Source organism: Alligator sinensis, unplaced genomic scaffold (assembly GCF_000455745.1).
Source record: "Alligator sinensis unplaced genomic scaffold, ASM45574v1 scaffold1208_1, whole genome shotgun sequence".
Lineage (NCBI taxonomy): Eukaryota > Metazoa > Chordata > Crocodylia > Alligatoridae > Alligator > Alligator sinensis.
In genome coordinates, this window is record NW_005842782.1 from 89,717 (window position 1) to 106,288 (window position 16,572).

General features: G+C 51.5%; 1 protein-coding gene across 1 annotated transcript; it reads left to right on the forward strand.

Moving 5' to 3' along the window:
* The first annotated feature begins 9,315 nt into the window (after window positions 1-9,315).
* Window positions 9,316-16,519, forward strand: LOC112552133 (zinc finger protein 135-like). Its single transcript, XM_025217055.1, has 4 exons — window positions 9,316-9,429; window positions 10,389-10,509; window positions 13,655-13,768; window positions 14,318-16,519. Exons 2-4 carry the CDS (start codon window positions 10,422-10,424, stop codon window positions 16,276-16,278), a joined length of 2,163 nt encoding a protein of 720 aa, XP_025072840.1. The 5' UTR covers window positions 9,316-9,429; window positions 10,389-10,421; the 3' UTR covers window positions 16,279-16,519.
* Window positions 16,520-16,572: the final 53 nt, after the last annotated feature.

The window sequence follows — 16,572 nt, forward strand, 5'->3', positions numbered from 1 at the left end:
GCAGTGCTATGTTGGCTAGCACTATGGAAGAAAGAGACTTGGGGGTCATCATTGACCACAAGATGAACATGAGCCTGCAATGCGATGCGGCGGCTAGTAAAGCGACCAAAACGCTGGCTTGCATCCATAGATGCTTCTCAAGCAAATCCCGGGACGTCATTCTCCCCCTGTACTCGGCCTTAGTGAGGCCACAGCTGGAGTACTGTGTCCAGTTTTGGGCTCCACAATTCAAAAAGGATGTGGAGAAGCTTGAGAGAGTCCAGAGAAGAGCCACGCGCATGATCAGAGGTCAGGGAAGCAGACCCTACGATGACAGGCTGAGAGCCCTGGGGCTCTTTAGCCTGGAAAAGCGCAGGCTCAGGGGTGATCTGATGGCCACCTACAAGTTTATCAGGGGTGACCACCAGCATCTGGGGGAACGTTTGTTCACCAGAGCGCCCCAAGGGATGACGAGGTCGAATGGTCACAAACTACTTCAAGATCGTTTCAGGCTGGACATAAGGAAGAACTTCTTTACTGTCCGAGCCCCCAAGGTCTGGAACAGCCTGCCACCGGAGGTGGTTCAAGCGCCTTCACTGAACACCTTCAAGATGAAACTGGATGCTTATCTTGCTGGGATCCTATGACCCCAGCTGACTTCCTGCCCTCGATGATCTTCCGAGGTCCCTTCCAGCCCTGATGTCTATGAAATCTGTGAAATATACATAGGCCCTTGTCATCAGGGCAGTTAACCTGGCAGCCTCCCACCTGATTAACATCTGATAATTAGTAACATCAAGGCGAGACTGGCGGCTGGCCCTAAGACTAAAGTGGATGTGCCTACGTTTAGAGCGGCCCCGGGACGCCCGTTTGTTACACTGCCCTCTCTGATTTTTACAATTTGGGAATAAAAAAAAATGCATTGATATAAATGCCCATAAACTGATGATGTGAATCTCTGCGTGTGGATTTCTAGTTGGCAGAGAATGTTGCCAAGTTGGCAGACTTTGTAGTGTACGGGTGGGCTGGGTAGTTGGAGAATTTTCAACCTTTATTGTTCATTCTCTTGCTATCTCAGATTGCTTGGCCCTCCATCGTAGGTGAGACAAATTGGTTTAGCAGATGGGGTATTAGACCACACACCTGAATCACACCTTTGACCAGCATGATCTAGCCAAGCGATTCTCAACTCGGATGCCTTGAGAGCCTTTCAGGAGTTCTGTGGGGTACCATGTGACATTAACACTGTTGGGTGTACAAACTAATGCGCAAGACAAACCCAGAGACTTCCATAAGGAATCCATAGTGTCAAACGTATTCTGACCTGCTGTGGTCTTTCTGAGTTCTTTGTAACAGTATTGCTCTATTTTGGGGGGGGTGGAAAAAATCAAGTGACAAGAGCTGGCATTTGCAGGTGTCTTGAGTCTAATAAGGTTGAGAACCACTGAACTAGCATGTGCCTCAGTTTTCCCTCCCTGTTTCTTACTGGAGTAAGACAAAATCCCTCAATGAATGAGCCCCTTCAACATTTAAACAGTAAACTGGAGGTAAGTACATAGCCAGTGTGGATAAGGGGCTTTTTTTGTAGTATGTGCTTCATAAGAACCAATTCCTGAGGATTCCCCTGCTCCATCAAAGACTGGCATTGCCCAAACTTGCGTCTCATGGCAATATTTACGTATCTGGGAAGCAGAAGGTGAGTTTTGGGGCAGGTGAGGGCGTTATTTTGGCCATATGTGTATACTAGGCATATAAATAAACGCAATTAAAAGTAGAGCTTAGACTTGGAATCCAGTTAACTAAATACCTCGCATTGCATTGACTTTAATCATCTTTGGCTTAATGCCACATTTATGTTATGGGCCTGATTTTTGGAGGTGTATATTGATGGTAGTAGGTCTGTGCAAATAACTAGGTGTTGTTTCCTGTCCCACCCTGGCTCCTTTTCTTTGCATTATCAAAACCTTGGCCTGACCCAAAATGAACATATTTCCAATTTTTGTTCAGCAAGCTGGACAAAAAGTGTTTTGTGATTGAACAAAATATTATTGATGTTTTAGTGAATATTTTTTTTCCTTATGATTATTATAAAATTGAAGTAAAGGTTAAAACAAATATCACTCCAAAAATGCAAAGCATTTTGTTTAAAAATGTCTAAATGAAATGTTTCAAATGAAGCTTATTTCCTACCTATGGGGACTTTTTACCATCTTGTGCCATCTACACTCTTCCCAGAGCCTGACGAAGGGACTTTGATCCCAAACGCTTGCAGAAAAGGACAGTCTTCTTGCTATTTTCCAGTTGGTCTAATAAAAGGTATCATTTTGGAACCAAGAGTTCTAGGTTTTTTGTATGTCTTAAATGAAATGTTTTGATTTTTCAGAATTTTTTCTTTTTATGGGGGGATGAAAACAACCTGGCAAGTTCACCCTGTATCTGAAAGTGTTTTTAAGCAACGTTGGGGGGTGGGCCCGATTGATCTTGCAAGGTCCCTTCCAGCCCTAATGTCTGTGTCTGCATTTTTTCAGTTCAAATGTTAATCTGATTTTAAAAGAATAGCACTTATTGGGACTTTGAAAAGCACCCAAGGAGGTTCTGTGTCAATATGGAAACTGAACTCAGCGTGGTTAATAAGCATCTAACCACATGAAGTGCTTTAGAAAAGGCTCTTACAAAGCTCTGGAAATAGAAGCCTAAATATTATTATTTAAAAAATTAGGCCTTAATGACTGGCTTTGCATGCATGGATTGTTTTTCACATGTGGACAATGTTTAGAGCAATGAGGCCCTGGTTTGTAACTAAGCCCTTGAGCAATTGCACAATGCAAGTATAATAATAGTCAGTATTTCCAAGGTGCCCCTGTTTGTATAATTTTGTGTTCCCACAGTACCATATGTAGAGACATACACCTACTGGCTTCTGAATGGAAACAGGCCAAAACGACCTCCCCCAAACTTCTTATTTTATGGACGTTCCACTTTTTGAAGACTTCTACATCTAGATTGGATCGGTCTTTCTATGGAAGATGCTCCTGTTCAACCCTGGAGGTCAGCCCACGTGTTCCTACATGCTGTAGGGGCTCTAAGACCATGTAGGGGCTCTCTGGATCCTCATGTAATATATACAGGGGTACAAGACAGTCATAAATCACACCGGTGTGAATCTGTCTCATTCATATCCACCCTATGCTGCCCAGGGAATTCCTCCAGCCACAAGTCTGTGCTCAGAGGAGATGGGGAACCTCCAGGGTCAGTACTGGAGGGAGTAGCCCTGAGAGGGGAGATGGGCTTAATTTTCAACCAGCCTCTGCCTGACACTGGGGTGAGATGTGGGAGAGCAGCTTGGCTCTTCTGGCTGGGGCCTACAGGGCACAGCACAGCCACGAGGAGGCACCAAGTGTGGCCGCTTCTCCTCTGCCTTCGGCTTTACTGGACCAGAGTCAGCTGGAGGTGGCCTGCCACTGCCTCCTGCCCCAGGCCACGTGGTAGGATGGCTATGCTGCATGCTACCAATGTACTGTTCCCTGGAGTCCCCACATACGCTCCACAGTGGGCAGGGTGGGCTGAGCTAAGCTGCACCTCTCCCACCTGCCGGTGGGGTGCTGGCAAGGCTCCTCTTGCCTGTGGCTCCCAAGAGCTGTCCCCTAAGCTCCTCCCACAGTGGGAGCAGTGGTAGGGGTGCTTGCCCATGCAGGTGCACCACTACTGGACCTGGTGGGTGTGGCAAGCAAAGGTCTTCCTGCAGTTGGGCAGGCACAGGGACACTGCTTGGTATGGGTGCCCTGGTGCTTGGCCGAGTCAGAGTGGATGCCAGTGCTGTCTGCAGTCAGGGCAGGTGTCACTGCACTCCCTGGAGTGCATGTGCTGGTCGCCAGCACCTCTGAGCTTGCCTGGGAGCTCCATGTACACTGGGGGCAGTGGTATGGGCACCATAGGAGACTGGTGCCACCTTGGGGGGGGGTGCCCCACCCCCCACGATCAGTCCTACCAACCAGGAGGGTACACATGTGGCTGATCCTAGCAACTAGCAAGGGCCTATTGCTGCAGCTGCTTCTGGGAGTGGCTGCAGCAATCAGCTGGCACTTGCAGGGCATGCACCAGTGCTCCCACCTGCCCCTCCTGCCCATTGGCTAAGTGGCAAACACGGCCAGTCAGGGAGTGCACCGGTGCTTTCAGGGGGTGCATGTGCACCGCCTACGCATTGCCACTGATGGGTAGCCCCCAGTGTGGGCCATGTGGTGCTGGGCCAAGTGCCCTGGCTGGGTTAAGTTCTGTCTGCAGTCAGGGCAGGTGTAGGGGCGCTTGCCTGCTTGGTCCTCTGGTGGGTGCTGAGGGCCAAGCAACAGGCGATGGCTTCCCTATACTCAAGGCCTGAGTAGCACTTCTCCCACTGTCCGGGGGTCCTCAACAAAGCTTTCCCTGTACTCGGTGTCTTCGCCCTCCCTTGTACCAGGGCCCTTGGGCAGAGGGGACAGCTGTAAGCCTCCCCCTTGGGGAGCAGGTCTGTCCTCTCTCTCCCCTGGTGAGCATGTGGGCTCTCATGTCCCTGGCTGCTTCTGCTAACATTATTTTCCCGCTGATGAGTTGTTGTTTTTATTTCCATCCTATACCAGAGGTAGTAGGTGAAATTCTTCTGGTGGTGGACTCTCCATGCAGGAGAGGGAGGGAGCTGGGAAAGGGGTTCTGCTGGTGCTTCCCCCGCCCCGCCCCGCCCCAAGGCTAACCTTTAGGTTAATGCCAGATCTCCCTTTGGGCTATAACAGGTCCAAGTTGGTTCTAAACAAGCCAGCAGCATCCTTAACACAGGGAAGGGGGTCCCAGGCAGTGATTTCCCCACCCCCAGGAACCATGCTAAGAGCTGGTCACCATGGCTGAAAGTTGATCAGGTTGTCTTGCCCACAGTGGGCAGCCCATCGGGTGTGCTGATCACTATGGATTAAGAAGGGAGCTCAGATGGGGCAGGAGCCAGCTTCCGCTACAGGCAAATGAAAGTGGAGCCCCTTATACAGGCACTGGTGTAGCATAGCCTGGGCAGAGGTGGAGGGAGCCAGCTTGGTGGAGGTGCCTGCAGACAGGTTAACCCCAAGACTCGGACAGGCTGGGATTGGGGGAGAGGTGCTGGGAAAGTGGGGAGAGCCACGCTTAGTGTCAGGCAGCGCCTCTGCCCCCTTGATCTGTGGTTCTGGTTTTACATGAGAGCCAGGCTCTGGGATTTGCCAGGCGCTGTGTGCAGAGTGGGCACCCAAGCAGATCTGATCACAGGCAACCCCCGCCCCTCCCCCCAGCTTGGGGAAATGCCCCCTTGCTTGTTTTGCTGGGACCCAATCCCACGATCCAGCCCCAGGAAAACTCCCCCCTCCCACCTGGGGCAGCCAGATCCCAGGGCTCCACACTTGCAGGCTCTTGGGCTTCACCATCAGAGGCAAGAGCTAAGCGGGCAGCGACCACGAATCCCTCATCCTCTCTGGAGGGACCTCAGCCGCCCCTCCCCACAGTGTAGAACAGCTGTGGTGGTGGTCCAGGGACAGGGGAAGCATAGAGAAGTAGGGCTGGAAGGGACCTCCCTGCTCACCAGGCCTCTAGTGGCAAGGCACAGCTGTGCGGGTAGTTTCTAGACTAGAGGTAAGACTGCTCCACACGCCACACTCCAAGCTAGTGCTAAGCTGATCAACATTTGCATTGCTCGCTGTGGAAGGTATAACAAGGCCCTAAGACAGAGAGAGGTTAACAGGATTTTTGGTGGGTTTGGTCCTGTAGGCAGGGACCAGGTCTGTGCTGGGATATAGTGACAAGGCATGTCCCCAACCAAGTCCGCATGTCTGTCTGTAGAAAAGCAGCTTTCAGGGAGCTGGGTTGTAACTTGGGCTGAAGACATCCCAAATCACCCTTTTTTTCTTGCAAAATGCTGCTCGCGTCCTTGCTGCTACTTCAGGCTGAGAAGGAGCTGGGGAGCAGTTTGTACTATACATCCCCTCGCTAATGCTTATTCCCAGGAACAGCCCAGAGCACAAGGCCCTGGTGAGCTGTGCGAGGCAAGGGAAGCGAGTCGGAGCACACAGGATCTCCTGCTGCTGCCCTGCGAGAGGAGTGGGAATCTCTTGAAGAAGCGGGGGGAGCAGCCAAACCAACTGAGGCTTTTGCATGAGTGGACTCCTGCACTTGACTTGGCAGCAGAGGCCACACAGGGCCCTTGCTTCAAGGGCAAGCAGCTTGCCATGCTGAATCCCATGAATTCCAGCTAGCCTTGATACACACAGCCCGCGGGGACTGGGAACAACCCAAACAATGAGGGCTCCATCACCTTGCACCGACCCACCAGGAGAGACGGTCTCTGCTCCAACTAAGATCCAGAAGTCCATTGTGCCCAGAACTGCATGGGCACATAACCAAGAATTTTGTCATGGACCTGTACAATCGTTCTTGTTGCAGAGGTAGGATGCATGGCAATGGGCGCTAAGTACCAGAGAGTGGGCCATCACCGAGGTCTCTGACTCCGTGCCCTCGAGACAGGCATCTAAGTCCTTTCATTTGGAGTCAGGACATAAGGCAGGTGAATACTTGCTCCAGTGCAACTTTCACTGGCTTTGTGCACCAGTGTGAGTTATATCAGCATCCAGAAGAGACAGTTTTACCAAAACATCTCATCCGGTGGGCTATTATTAGTGTGCCTAACCATTGCGTGTTGGAGAACACGCAATAGCTTGTTCACCTACAGCAAACAAATATCCCAAGTTTGGATGTGGACCCCAATACTGCTGAAACAAGGTATAATTTCATCCCTGATTCTTTCAAGTAATCTTCCACCAGATCAAGTAAAGCAAACCCAGGTTAGGGGGTGCATCTTCTGACCTTTCCTACATGCTGGTGTAAAAGTTATATCTATGTCCTGATCTATTTAAAAAAAAAAGTTTTTCCAACTATTTAAGTTGGTCTAATAAAAGATATCAGATTCACCCAAAGAACATTGTCCATCTATGTCCTGAGATGCCTATCTGCCACCAAAGGTACCCATCTACCTCTTTTAACTCCCCCTAAATATCTGACCCATATGAGTCAACAATCTCCTCCTCCGAAGAGTTTATCACATAGAAGGCAAGGCAAGACAGATGGATGAAGCAAATGACTAGTAAGCAGGGGCTCAGAGAAATATCAAGTCAGTTGTGCTCAGTTTTTAGCCAGCTGGTAGCAGCAATTGTAGTGACAGACTGCAGCACCCTGGCTGTATCATGGCAGAGGTGAGCTTTGGGAAGGGAAAGCAGCAGTGGCTTAATGGTCCATTATATTCATAAAAAATAGGTGGGAGGTTTTTTGCAAGAAAAGTCTATTTTGTCAAGAAAAACATCTATCAAAAATATTTTTTTCACAGATAATTTGTAACCAGCGCTGCTCTCAGGGTCTGTTTATATCAGCTCTCTAGCTCTCTTCATGTCTACTGATCTACTATTGCCATATCTATCTGTCCTTCTCTACATATGCAGTTCTTTTCTTCCCCCAGATTTTTATCCATCTGTTTCTCACACTTAATGCTTTATCTATCTCTGCATCTGTCTTTTTATCCATCTGTAAATCTGTTGATCTGTCCATCCCAGTCTCCACCAATCCATCCATCTTCACCGAATATGTAGGCAACCGTTGACCCTCTGAATCATAGTGTACATGTAAGAAGCCTAGTCAGGTGCCTGATGAATCTGCTTGTGGCTGACAAACCCAGTTTAAGAGTGACACAGCTTGTTACAAGTTTCACAGATGCATGTGTTGTCTGAGGTGGAGTCCAACTTTACAGCATGCTGTGATCTTCTTTCTCACTTAGCTTCCATCCTCGAGATCAAAGCTGCTTTGCACTGAGCTGCACCCAGTGCCAGATGTTCCCTCCAGATTGGACATGGTTCTGCACACTCTTCCCAGCTTTCTACGTTGGTGTTGAACTTCATATCATTTTTGCACATGTTACGGTACAGCCATAGAGGGTGAACCCCACTTTCTACAGCCATCCTGAATCTCACTGTACAAAATGTTTTTAGGGATATGGTCTCCTCCGATTCTCCTGATGAGGCTGAGCCATCACAACCTCCTCTTCTTGATAGTGATTTCTAAGTGTGCCAGTCCTGTGCACTCCGGCACTGGCATTTTGTCTTCCCACTTTATTTTCAGGAGCTTGCGCAGGCAACTCATGTGGAAGCTGTTCAGTCTTCTGATGTGCCTAGCATATGCACTCCACGTTTCTGAACCATAAAGCAGGGACCGCAGCATGCAAGTTTCATAGATTCACATCTTCACCTTAATCGATAATTTGTTGTTATTCTGTGCACATTTCTGTACAAACCCAAATTCCTAGCTGCTTTTCCAATTCTGTTAGTTCAGTCTGAAGATCAAGATTCCCAGTGATCCTACAACCCAAGTAGCAAATCTGTTGATGACACCAAGAGATTTACCCTCCAGAGTGATGTCAGGCACTGGTTCTTCCACCCCTTGGAACATGATCACAGTCTTCTTGAGACTAATTGTCAGCCCGAAGCTCTTGCACGTGGCAGAAAATCTGCTCGAGAGATTTTGCAGGAAAGATTCACTGTGGGCAACCAAGGCGGTGTCATCTGCAAACAGGAAATCTCTCAGAACCAGCTCATTCACCCTGGGTTTTGCTCTAAACTTTGTGATGTCAAAGTCTCTATCTCATCTTCACTCACTATTTTTTGATCTCTCCAAACCCCTTATCTAGCTGTCTCTCCACCCCCATATCCGTCTCTCTCTCTCTTCATACATACCTCACTATCTCTTGCACATCAGGCCTGCACTAAACCATATGTAATTTATTATCTGTCATCCCACACCCCTGCTGGCTCCCCTCCCCTTTCATCTCTGAGATGGGACATTTCCATCACCCCCAGGACAGCCTGTGGCTGATGCTTTCCCACCAGGCAGACCCCACATGTCCTCAGACCATGGAGCCCGTGCCAGCCGGGCTGCGGAGAGGGTGATGCTGCATGTCCCTGCAGTCACCCACAGCCAACAGCTGGGTGGCAGGAGGGGCCTCCTGTCCTGCAGTTGGCATTGGAGGTGGTCCCGTGATGCCTGCTGATGCTGCTGCATAAGTGGATGCAAACCACCTGCCACAAAAGAGATTTAAAGAAAAGGAGGAGACACGTGTGGCGCTGGCAGGAGGAAGCTGTGCCTGTGGGAGAAGGGGGCTTCCCGCTAGAGGGCTCTGGTTCTCTTTCAGGAAGGCAAGAGGCTGTCTCTGCCTCTCTCCCAGCCCAAGCATTTCCTGTGCTTAGCCTATCCGGGGAATGAACTTCCCAGGTTAGACAGTGCCCGCTCCTGCATCCAGGACCACCAGGGAGCTGCTGGGAGAGGCCTTCATCAGTGCCCCTCCATGCCCAGCCCAGGGGACACTTTCTCCAGGGACTGCATCCCTGGACTGTGCAGCGCCAGCTCCTGAGCCGGAGACTCCAGGTGATGGAGAGAGAAAGTGCTGGGGACCAGCAGGGCAGGGGCTGTCTGCACACAGGAGCCCTGTGCACCGAGGGTGCTGTGAGACCCAGAGCTGCTGCCCTCATGGGCATGCACAGGATTTCTCCCCTGGTCGCCCAGGCAGGAGCTAGTCCAGCTGTGGGAGAGCAGCTGCTCCCAGGGACCGAGCAGAGAGCAAGTGCCGGAGCCAAGGGGGAAGGGAGGAGAAGAAAAGGGGCAGCAGGGGCAGGAAATGGGCAAAAGGTCCCCTGCTCCTAGCCTTGCCCAGCTCCATCCCCTGGAGCCACCTTGGTGACCTTCCTGGGGGCATATAGTGAGGGGTCACGAGGAAGAAAGCCCCTGCGGTGGCTTTGCACTGGGGGGTGTGCTGCTCTCAAGGGCAATGTCACCTCTCTGCACCCTTGTTTGGCTTAGTTCTGGCCCTTTTCTAGCATATGGCTCAGAGATGCTGCGACTGGGAGGAGGAGATACCAGGGCGGCCCTGGGGAATCTGCCCAGGTGCTCTCCCAGCATGGCTAAGCACGGGGGAACCTGGGCATGACATGGGCTGAAGCCACCCTCTGAGACCTCCCCAACCCTCCTTCTTGCAGTTTCCCTCCAGACCATCTTATCCTTCCAGGTGACAAAGTTCTCAGCCTGGGGTGTGAAAATCTTTCTAGGACTCAGTTCCTCTGAAGCCAGAGTTTTAGGAAGAGGAAAAAATACCCTGGGGCAGGGGCTGAAACATCCCTGTGGGTGGGATGTGGCTCAAAAATCAGCCCCAGGGCTTAATTCCTTTTAGAAAGGGAGCTGAACCAGGGTGTGTGAGAGCTTTCCCCAGCCCTTTTCCCAGTGGCGGATAAGGGGCCAGGGCCATTGCTCAGAGTCCCTTTGCTCCAGCGTAAGGGATGGGGCAGGAGCAGCAGGAGCAGCAGGCACTGAGGCAGGATTTGTTGTTGCAGGTATCTTCCCGGAGACAGCAGAGAGCATTTTCCATGGAGCACTGGGTGTTTCTGGACCCTCGGCAGCGGGCACTGTACAGAGATGTCATGCAAGAGAGCTATGAGACCCTGATGTCGCTCAGTAAGGAACTGCCTTTCTTCGGGAACTGAGAGGTCCCCGGTATAATGCAGCTGTACAGCACCCTGCCTGGTCTGACTTAGGGCAGCCCCAAGGCTGCCCTAAGTTATGCTTTGCTATTCACCCCTCTGGGCTCTGCAAAGCAGTGAATAACTGGTACAATGATGTGAATCTTGCAGTCTTAATGAGGGCAAGACCCCTTCTGAAGACATATGGAGGTGTGACTTGGGTGAAAATTTCCATTTCAGACTGTTAGGTCAAATCACACAGATTCAAGCTGAGCAGATATTTTACACAAGTTCACATTGACTATGCTAATTTTTTTTTGGTTGCGGGTGGCCCTTAAAACAAAAAAATCAGAACCATTGTAATTGTTTTGAAATGGTGTTTTGATTTTTCAATGTTTCATTTTGAAAACAGCTACAATTTTATTTTTTAAAAAGGTTAAAAGATGGAGAGAAACAAAAAACAAAATGCTTGCTTTGACAGCTTTTTGTTTCACGAAATTACTTTACTTGGATTTCTCGGTTCACCAACAATATCGGGGGAAAATTGTTTCAGGTTGATTCAAAGCTTGTTTTTTGAACTGCCAGGAAATAAAAACAGCTGTCATTTTCTCAGCTCTTGTCCTGAAAGCATACTGAATAGATTTAGGATAAATATTTCATGTTGTATGTCCTGTGAGGAAACAGTTTTACATCATTGCATTGGAAAAAGCAGTATTTTAGAAATGGTTGAGATTGATATTTTACTGGAAATGTCCATTTTGGTGAAACCACATCTTCCAGTGGGCAACATTGACCAGCTCTGACAATGAAAGACTATGGGCTATATTCTGTTTCCCTTCTTGTGCCTAAATGGTTTGTATGTAGCCACACCACCGCAGCATTTGATGCTTAAACATACTGAGATTTTGTTTCTCTGGTTGTGAAATAGAATCACCCTACGTGTGCAACTTCTGTCTCCCACCTTGAGTGCACTAACTAATTGTTAAGGCACCTGCTGAGGAATTAAGAGACCCAGATTCTCAGCCCCACCACCGCCCCAGTGCCTAAAGGGACTTTGAATCTGAATTTGCTGCTTCCTAGCACAGTATGCTAACCCCCATCTATCAAAGAAATGATTAGTACTGTTCCCTGAAGTCAGGCAGAATGCAAGACAGGGTAACAACTTAGGGTGTCTATACACATGCATTGAAGCTGCTCTGATGCACTGTAATTACAGCACGGCGGAGCAGTCTTGATTCATTGTGTGGTAATTACCATGCTCCAGCAGACTCCAGCATCACATATATCAGTGTCCCCATGCTGAAAAATGGTGGTGGGTACGCTTTAACTAAAGCTTATTCGACAAGCTTTAGTTAAAGTGCTTTTGCAGCCATTTTTCAGTGCAGAGACACTAATACACATGATGCTCTGAGCACTTTAATTAGAGCGGCTCTTGGAGCCGCTCTAATTAAAGCAATCCCCCTGCTTCCTGAAGCTCATGTATAAATGCCCTTAGAGACTGATTGGTTCAGAGAGGCATGAGTATTTGTAGGCAACTACATTTCATGAAGGAGGTTGTCACCTATGAAAGCTTATGCCTCTCTAAACTAGTTAGTCTCCAGGGGTGTATGTACACTTACTAACTTTCAGAGCACAGGTGACTGGTAGGGAAGACATGGTGGGGCACATGCCCCCCCAAGACTGGCCCCCAACTCAGCACCTCTCAGGACAGGGCAGTTTTTTTGCTGTGCGGGCCGGCAGTGTGTTGAGGGGGAGGCACTAAGCCATGGCACAGAAGTATAGGAGTGGATATGGGGCCTTTGGCCTGCCACTGGGCCTGCCCACAAATTGCGCCCCTCCCCAGACTCAGGAGGCACCAGTCATCCCTGTTTTGGACGGTTAAGCTGACTTAACTTTTTAAAGTTAACTTAACTGTCAGAGTGTACTCATGTATATGGAGCAGAGACGACTTAAATGCGGTGCAAGATAATACACCTCTGAGGTGTATTATCTTGAGCCACATTAGTTAAGTCAACTTAGCTCATAAGATGACTGCCACCATGTCAAGGACCTGTACATGTGTACACTCCCATGTGGCTTAACTTAAGTTGACTTAGTTAAGTCATCTTATTAAGTCGGCTTAGTATGCGTGTATGCGCCCCAGGGTGCTACTCTACTAGGCTATGGGCTAGGCACTACCTAGGCTCTTCAGCAGCCCTCATCTGTGTGAGTCTGTATAAGGGACAGTCTCTTGCTCCCTGGGCAAATGCCTTGGCTAAAAGGTGAAAGAGTCCTTCTCCTCCTCTGTCTAGGAGTGGGTTTTACCTGACTAAAGCTTGGGGACTTTCCTACCTTTACACAAATACCTGCTTGGTTCTGTTTCTCTGAGCAGCTGGAGCACAGGTCCCCTTGAGTTCCCCCTTCGTAGGCTAATATGGGTGATACTGAATTGCAAGCTGTAGGTGTCAAAACTGCAGTTACACAGCTATGTACAAGCTGTTTAGGACCACAAAAGGAATTGGGATTTAGCCCCATATTGCCATCTGTGTGCACAGAGGAGCAGAAATAAGGTACACCTTCAGTCAGGCCTAGAGTACGCTGTGCAGATTTAACTGGAATAGGCATCCTGGCATGGCCTGCTTTACAAGTGCATCAGTGTTTGACTTACGCGTCGTGTTCGCAAAGGTGTGAGAGTTTGGGGAGGTGCCGGGGGGGGTGTACTGCTTTTTTGGCATTCTGTTTCCTAGGTTTTTTAGTGTTGTTATTTAAGGAAAAGCTGGTACATTTGAAGGCTGCCATGTGCCATGGGCTTGCAAACAAGCTATAACAGGGCTTGAAATGTGGGTACACTTAAGCAGATGTCACAGGGAGTCAGTGAGAGATCATACTTATTTTTCTATCCCTAGCTGTAATCCCTAGCTGTTGTAGCCAGTAGAAGGAGATGTATTCACACCTTAAACTAGAACCAATAGGGAGAGATATGGGAGGTGGGATGTCCAGGGTATGAGGATGGAGAGGGAAGCTGTGATGAGGCAGAAGGGCTGCAGGACTGTAGGGCAATGAGGCTGTGAGAGAAAAGGAAAGATCACTCTGAGTGGAAAGCAGCAATGCTGGACAAACCCTCATCTCTCTCCTGTTTTATATTTTCTGCACATGAGCAGAGTACCCCATCTCTAAACCAGATGTCATCTCTCGGCTAGAGCAAGGGGAAGGAATGTGTGTCCCAGATCTCCAGGACTCTGGGGAAAAGGAGAACCCAGGAGGAACCAGCGCAGGTGAGGCAACCACTTAAACCATCTCAGGAACCATGCAGGAGCAAAACCCCGAGCTCTCATGACCTCAGGTCTTCCTACCCATCCTGCCTGACCTCCCTCTGGCTTCTAAGATGGGCAAGGGGGCCTGGGATTCAGCTCTGATTTTGCAGACTGATAGATTTATAAAGCCAAATAACGCCCTCCAGTCATCTAACCTGAGCTGTGGATGCAGACAAGTAGGTCTGTTGGAGTGACAGTAGGAGTTTTGGAGCAGGAACCAAAGTGACCAACATCTGCTGGGTGGAAGGGCAGGAGGAGGGGATAAGGTCACTTGGGCTAGGGCACCACTTAGGCAAGGTCAGCCTTGTAGCTAAGTGCATCGTTTGAGGGACAAGGTCAGTAAAGCATTTTAACGTCAGTGAAAAATGGCTAGTATTTAATCAGGTGTCTGCTTTGCGGATCTTATTGTTATCACCCAGGGGTCCTTACCAGTTCGTTTCCCTCCAATGTCCCCTCTGCCTTCCTGTATGCCAAGGGATGACTCACGTCTTGATTCTTCCCTCACTGCAGGGACAGCAAGCGAGGATGAGGTAGAAGATCTGGGGCAGGGAGGTTGCCAGCAGATGGACCAATGTGGAATATTGGTGGGGAAAGAAGAGAGAAATGCTGCACCGAAGCCGCACGGAGGAAAGCCTCACAGGCCAGAGGGGAGCAAGAAAGGTGACCAGGCAGCTCCATGGAATGGCAGCCTCAAGAGACTGAGAGCTGGAGCAGCCACAGGGAAGGACCATGGCGTGGAGAGGCCTGAAGTGGGGCTGAACAAAGCCTTGCCCCTGGCTGGTGAGGAGCTCTGCCTCTGCCCTGAATGCGGGGAGAACTTCAAGGACAGGGCTTCTCTGGGCATGCACCAGGTGTCCCACATGAAGCAGAAGCCTGGGCCGGGTCGCCGCCTCCCAGTGCCCGGCGGCAAGCGCTATCGCTGCCCAGAGTGTGGGGAGCGCTTCCGCGTGGGCTCCCACCTGGCCACCCACCTGCGCCAGCACACAGGGGAGAAGCCATTCCGCTGCGCCGACTGCGGGAAGGGCTTCGACTGGGGCTCGCACTATGCCCGGCACCGGCGCCTGCACACAGGTGAGCGGCCCTTCCAGTGCGCCGACTGTGGGAAGTGCTTCGGCCGCTCCTCCCATCTGTACCGGCATCAGCGTGCCCATGCTGGTGGCCAGCCCCTGGAGTGCCCGCACTGCAGCAAGGCTTTCAACAGCAGTGCCTTCTTCCGCAAGCACCTGCGTGCCCATGCTGCCCCACCACCCTCCCACCGCTGCCCTGACTGCGGGGAGAGCTTCCTGCGCAGCGCAGTGCTGGCACGGCACCGCAAGTCCCATCGGGGCGAGAAGCCCTTCCGCTGTGGGGACTGTGGCAAGGGCTTCGCCTGGAGCTCGCACCTGGAGCGACATCGGCGCGTGCACACGGGGGAGCGCCCCCACACCTGCCCGGACTGCGGGGAAGCCTTCAGCCAGAGTGCCCACCTGGCAAAGCACCGGCGTGTGCACATGAGCGAGCACCTCCAAGGCTGCGGGGACTGTGGGAGGAGCTTCAATGATGTGGCGGCCCTGCCCAAGCATCGGGCAGCCCACACCAAGGGGAGGAGGCGCCGGGTGGGCACGAGGCGTGTGGGGGTGCAGCCAGTCACAGCAGAGACTCCCCAGCCAGGCCTGGACTGTGGGGAGAGCGCTGCCCAGGGCACAGTACTGGCCCAGCCCCAGAGGAACCATGTGAGAGGCCAGCCTGGCCGCAGGGCAGACTCAGCCCAAGGGCAGCCCCCAAAGGAGAGCTCCTCACATGCCTGCCTTGACAGCGGGAAGAGCTTTGCTCCAAGCCCCACCTTGACCCGGCACCAGCGGAGCCAGGCAGGGTATCAGCCTGAGGGGGGCCCAGGTGCCAAGCCAGACAGCCCTCTTGGGGGGAGCCCCCCCCAACCCTGCCCCAGCCGCAGGAAGAGCTCCCCCCGTGCTCAGCTGGAGCAGCGCCAACGCCTGTGCACAGGAGAGACTGCCAAGTCCTGCCCTGAGTGTGGACAGGAATTCGGGCAGGGTGCAGCGCTGGCACGGCACCGAAGGAGCCACCGGAGTGAGGACCCCTTCCGCTGCGGGGACTGTGGCAAGGGTTTTGCCTGGAGCTCACACCTGCAGCGACACCGGCGCGTGCACACCGGTGAGCGTCCCCACGCCTGTGCGGACTGCAGGGAGGCCTTCAGCCAGAGTGCCCACCTCATCAAGCACCGGGCAGCCCACACCAAGGGGAGGAGGTGCCGGGTGAGTGCTGGGCAGGCAGGGGCCCAACCAGCTGCAGCAGAGACACCCCAGCTGTGCCCAGACCACTGGGAGAATGCTGCCCAGGGTGCGGGGCCGGCCCAGCCCCAGGGTAACCATAAGAAACCCTCCCAGGGCAGGGCCTGCAAGAAGCGGTTTGGGCGCAGTCAGCAACAGCAGAGCCAGCTGGAGGAGGCACCCACCCCTCAAGGGGCTGACTAATGGGGTGAGGGCCTCTGCCAAAGGAGGACACCGGAGAACCCATGGAGGGAAGGGAACCTCACGGCCTTCCAGTGTGAGCTCTGCCCATGACAGCAACCTGCACCAGGCCAGCAAGCCTGATCCACGGAGAGGGAGAAGCTGGGTGGGGAGTGGGCGAGGGAACCAAAGATTCAGCGATGAAGGAGCTGCCACGTTTTCTACCTCACATCTACCTCTCCCAACACACACACACACACACACACACACACACACACACACACACACACACACACACACTTCCCCCCCCTCTATCAA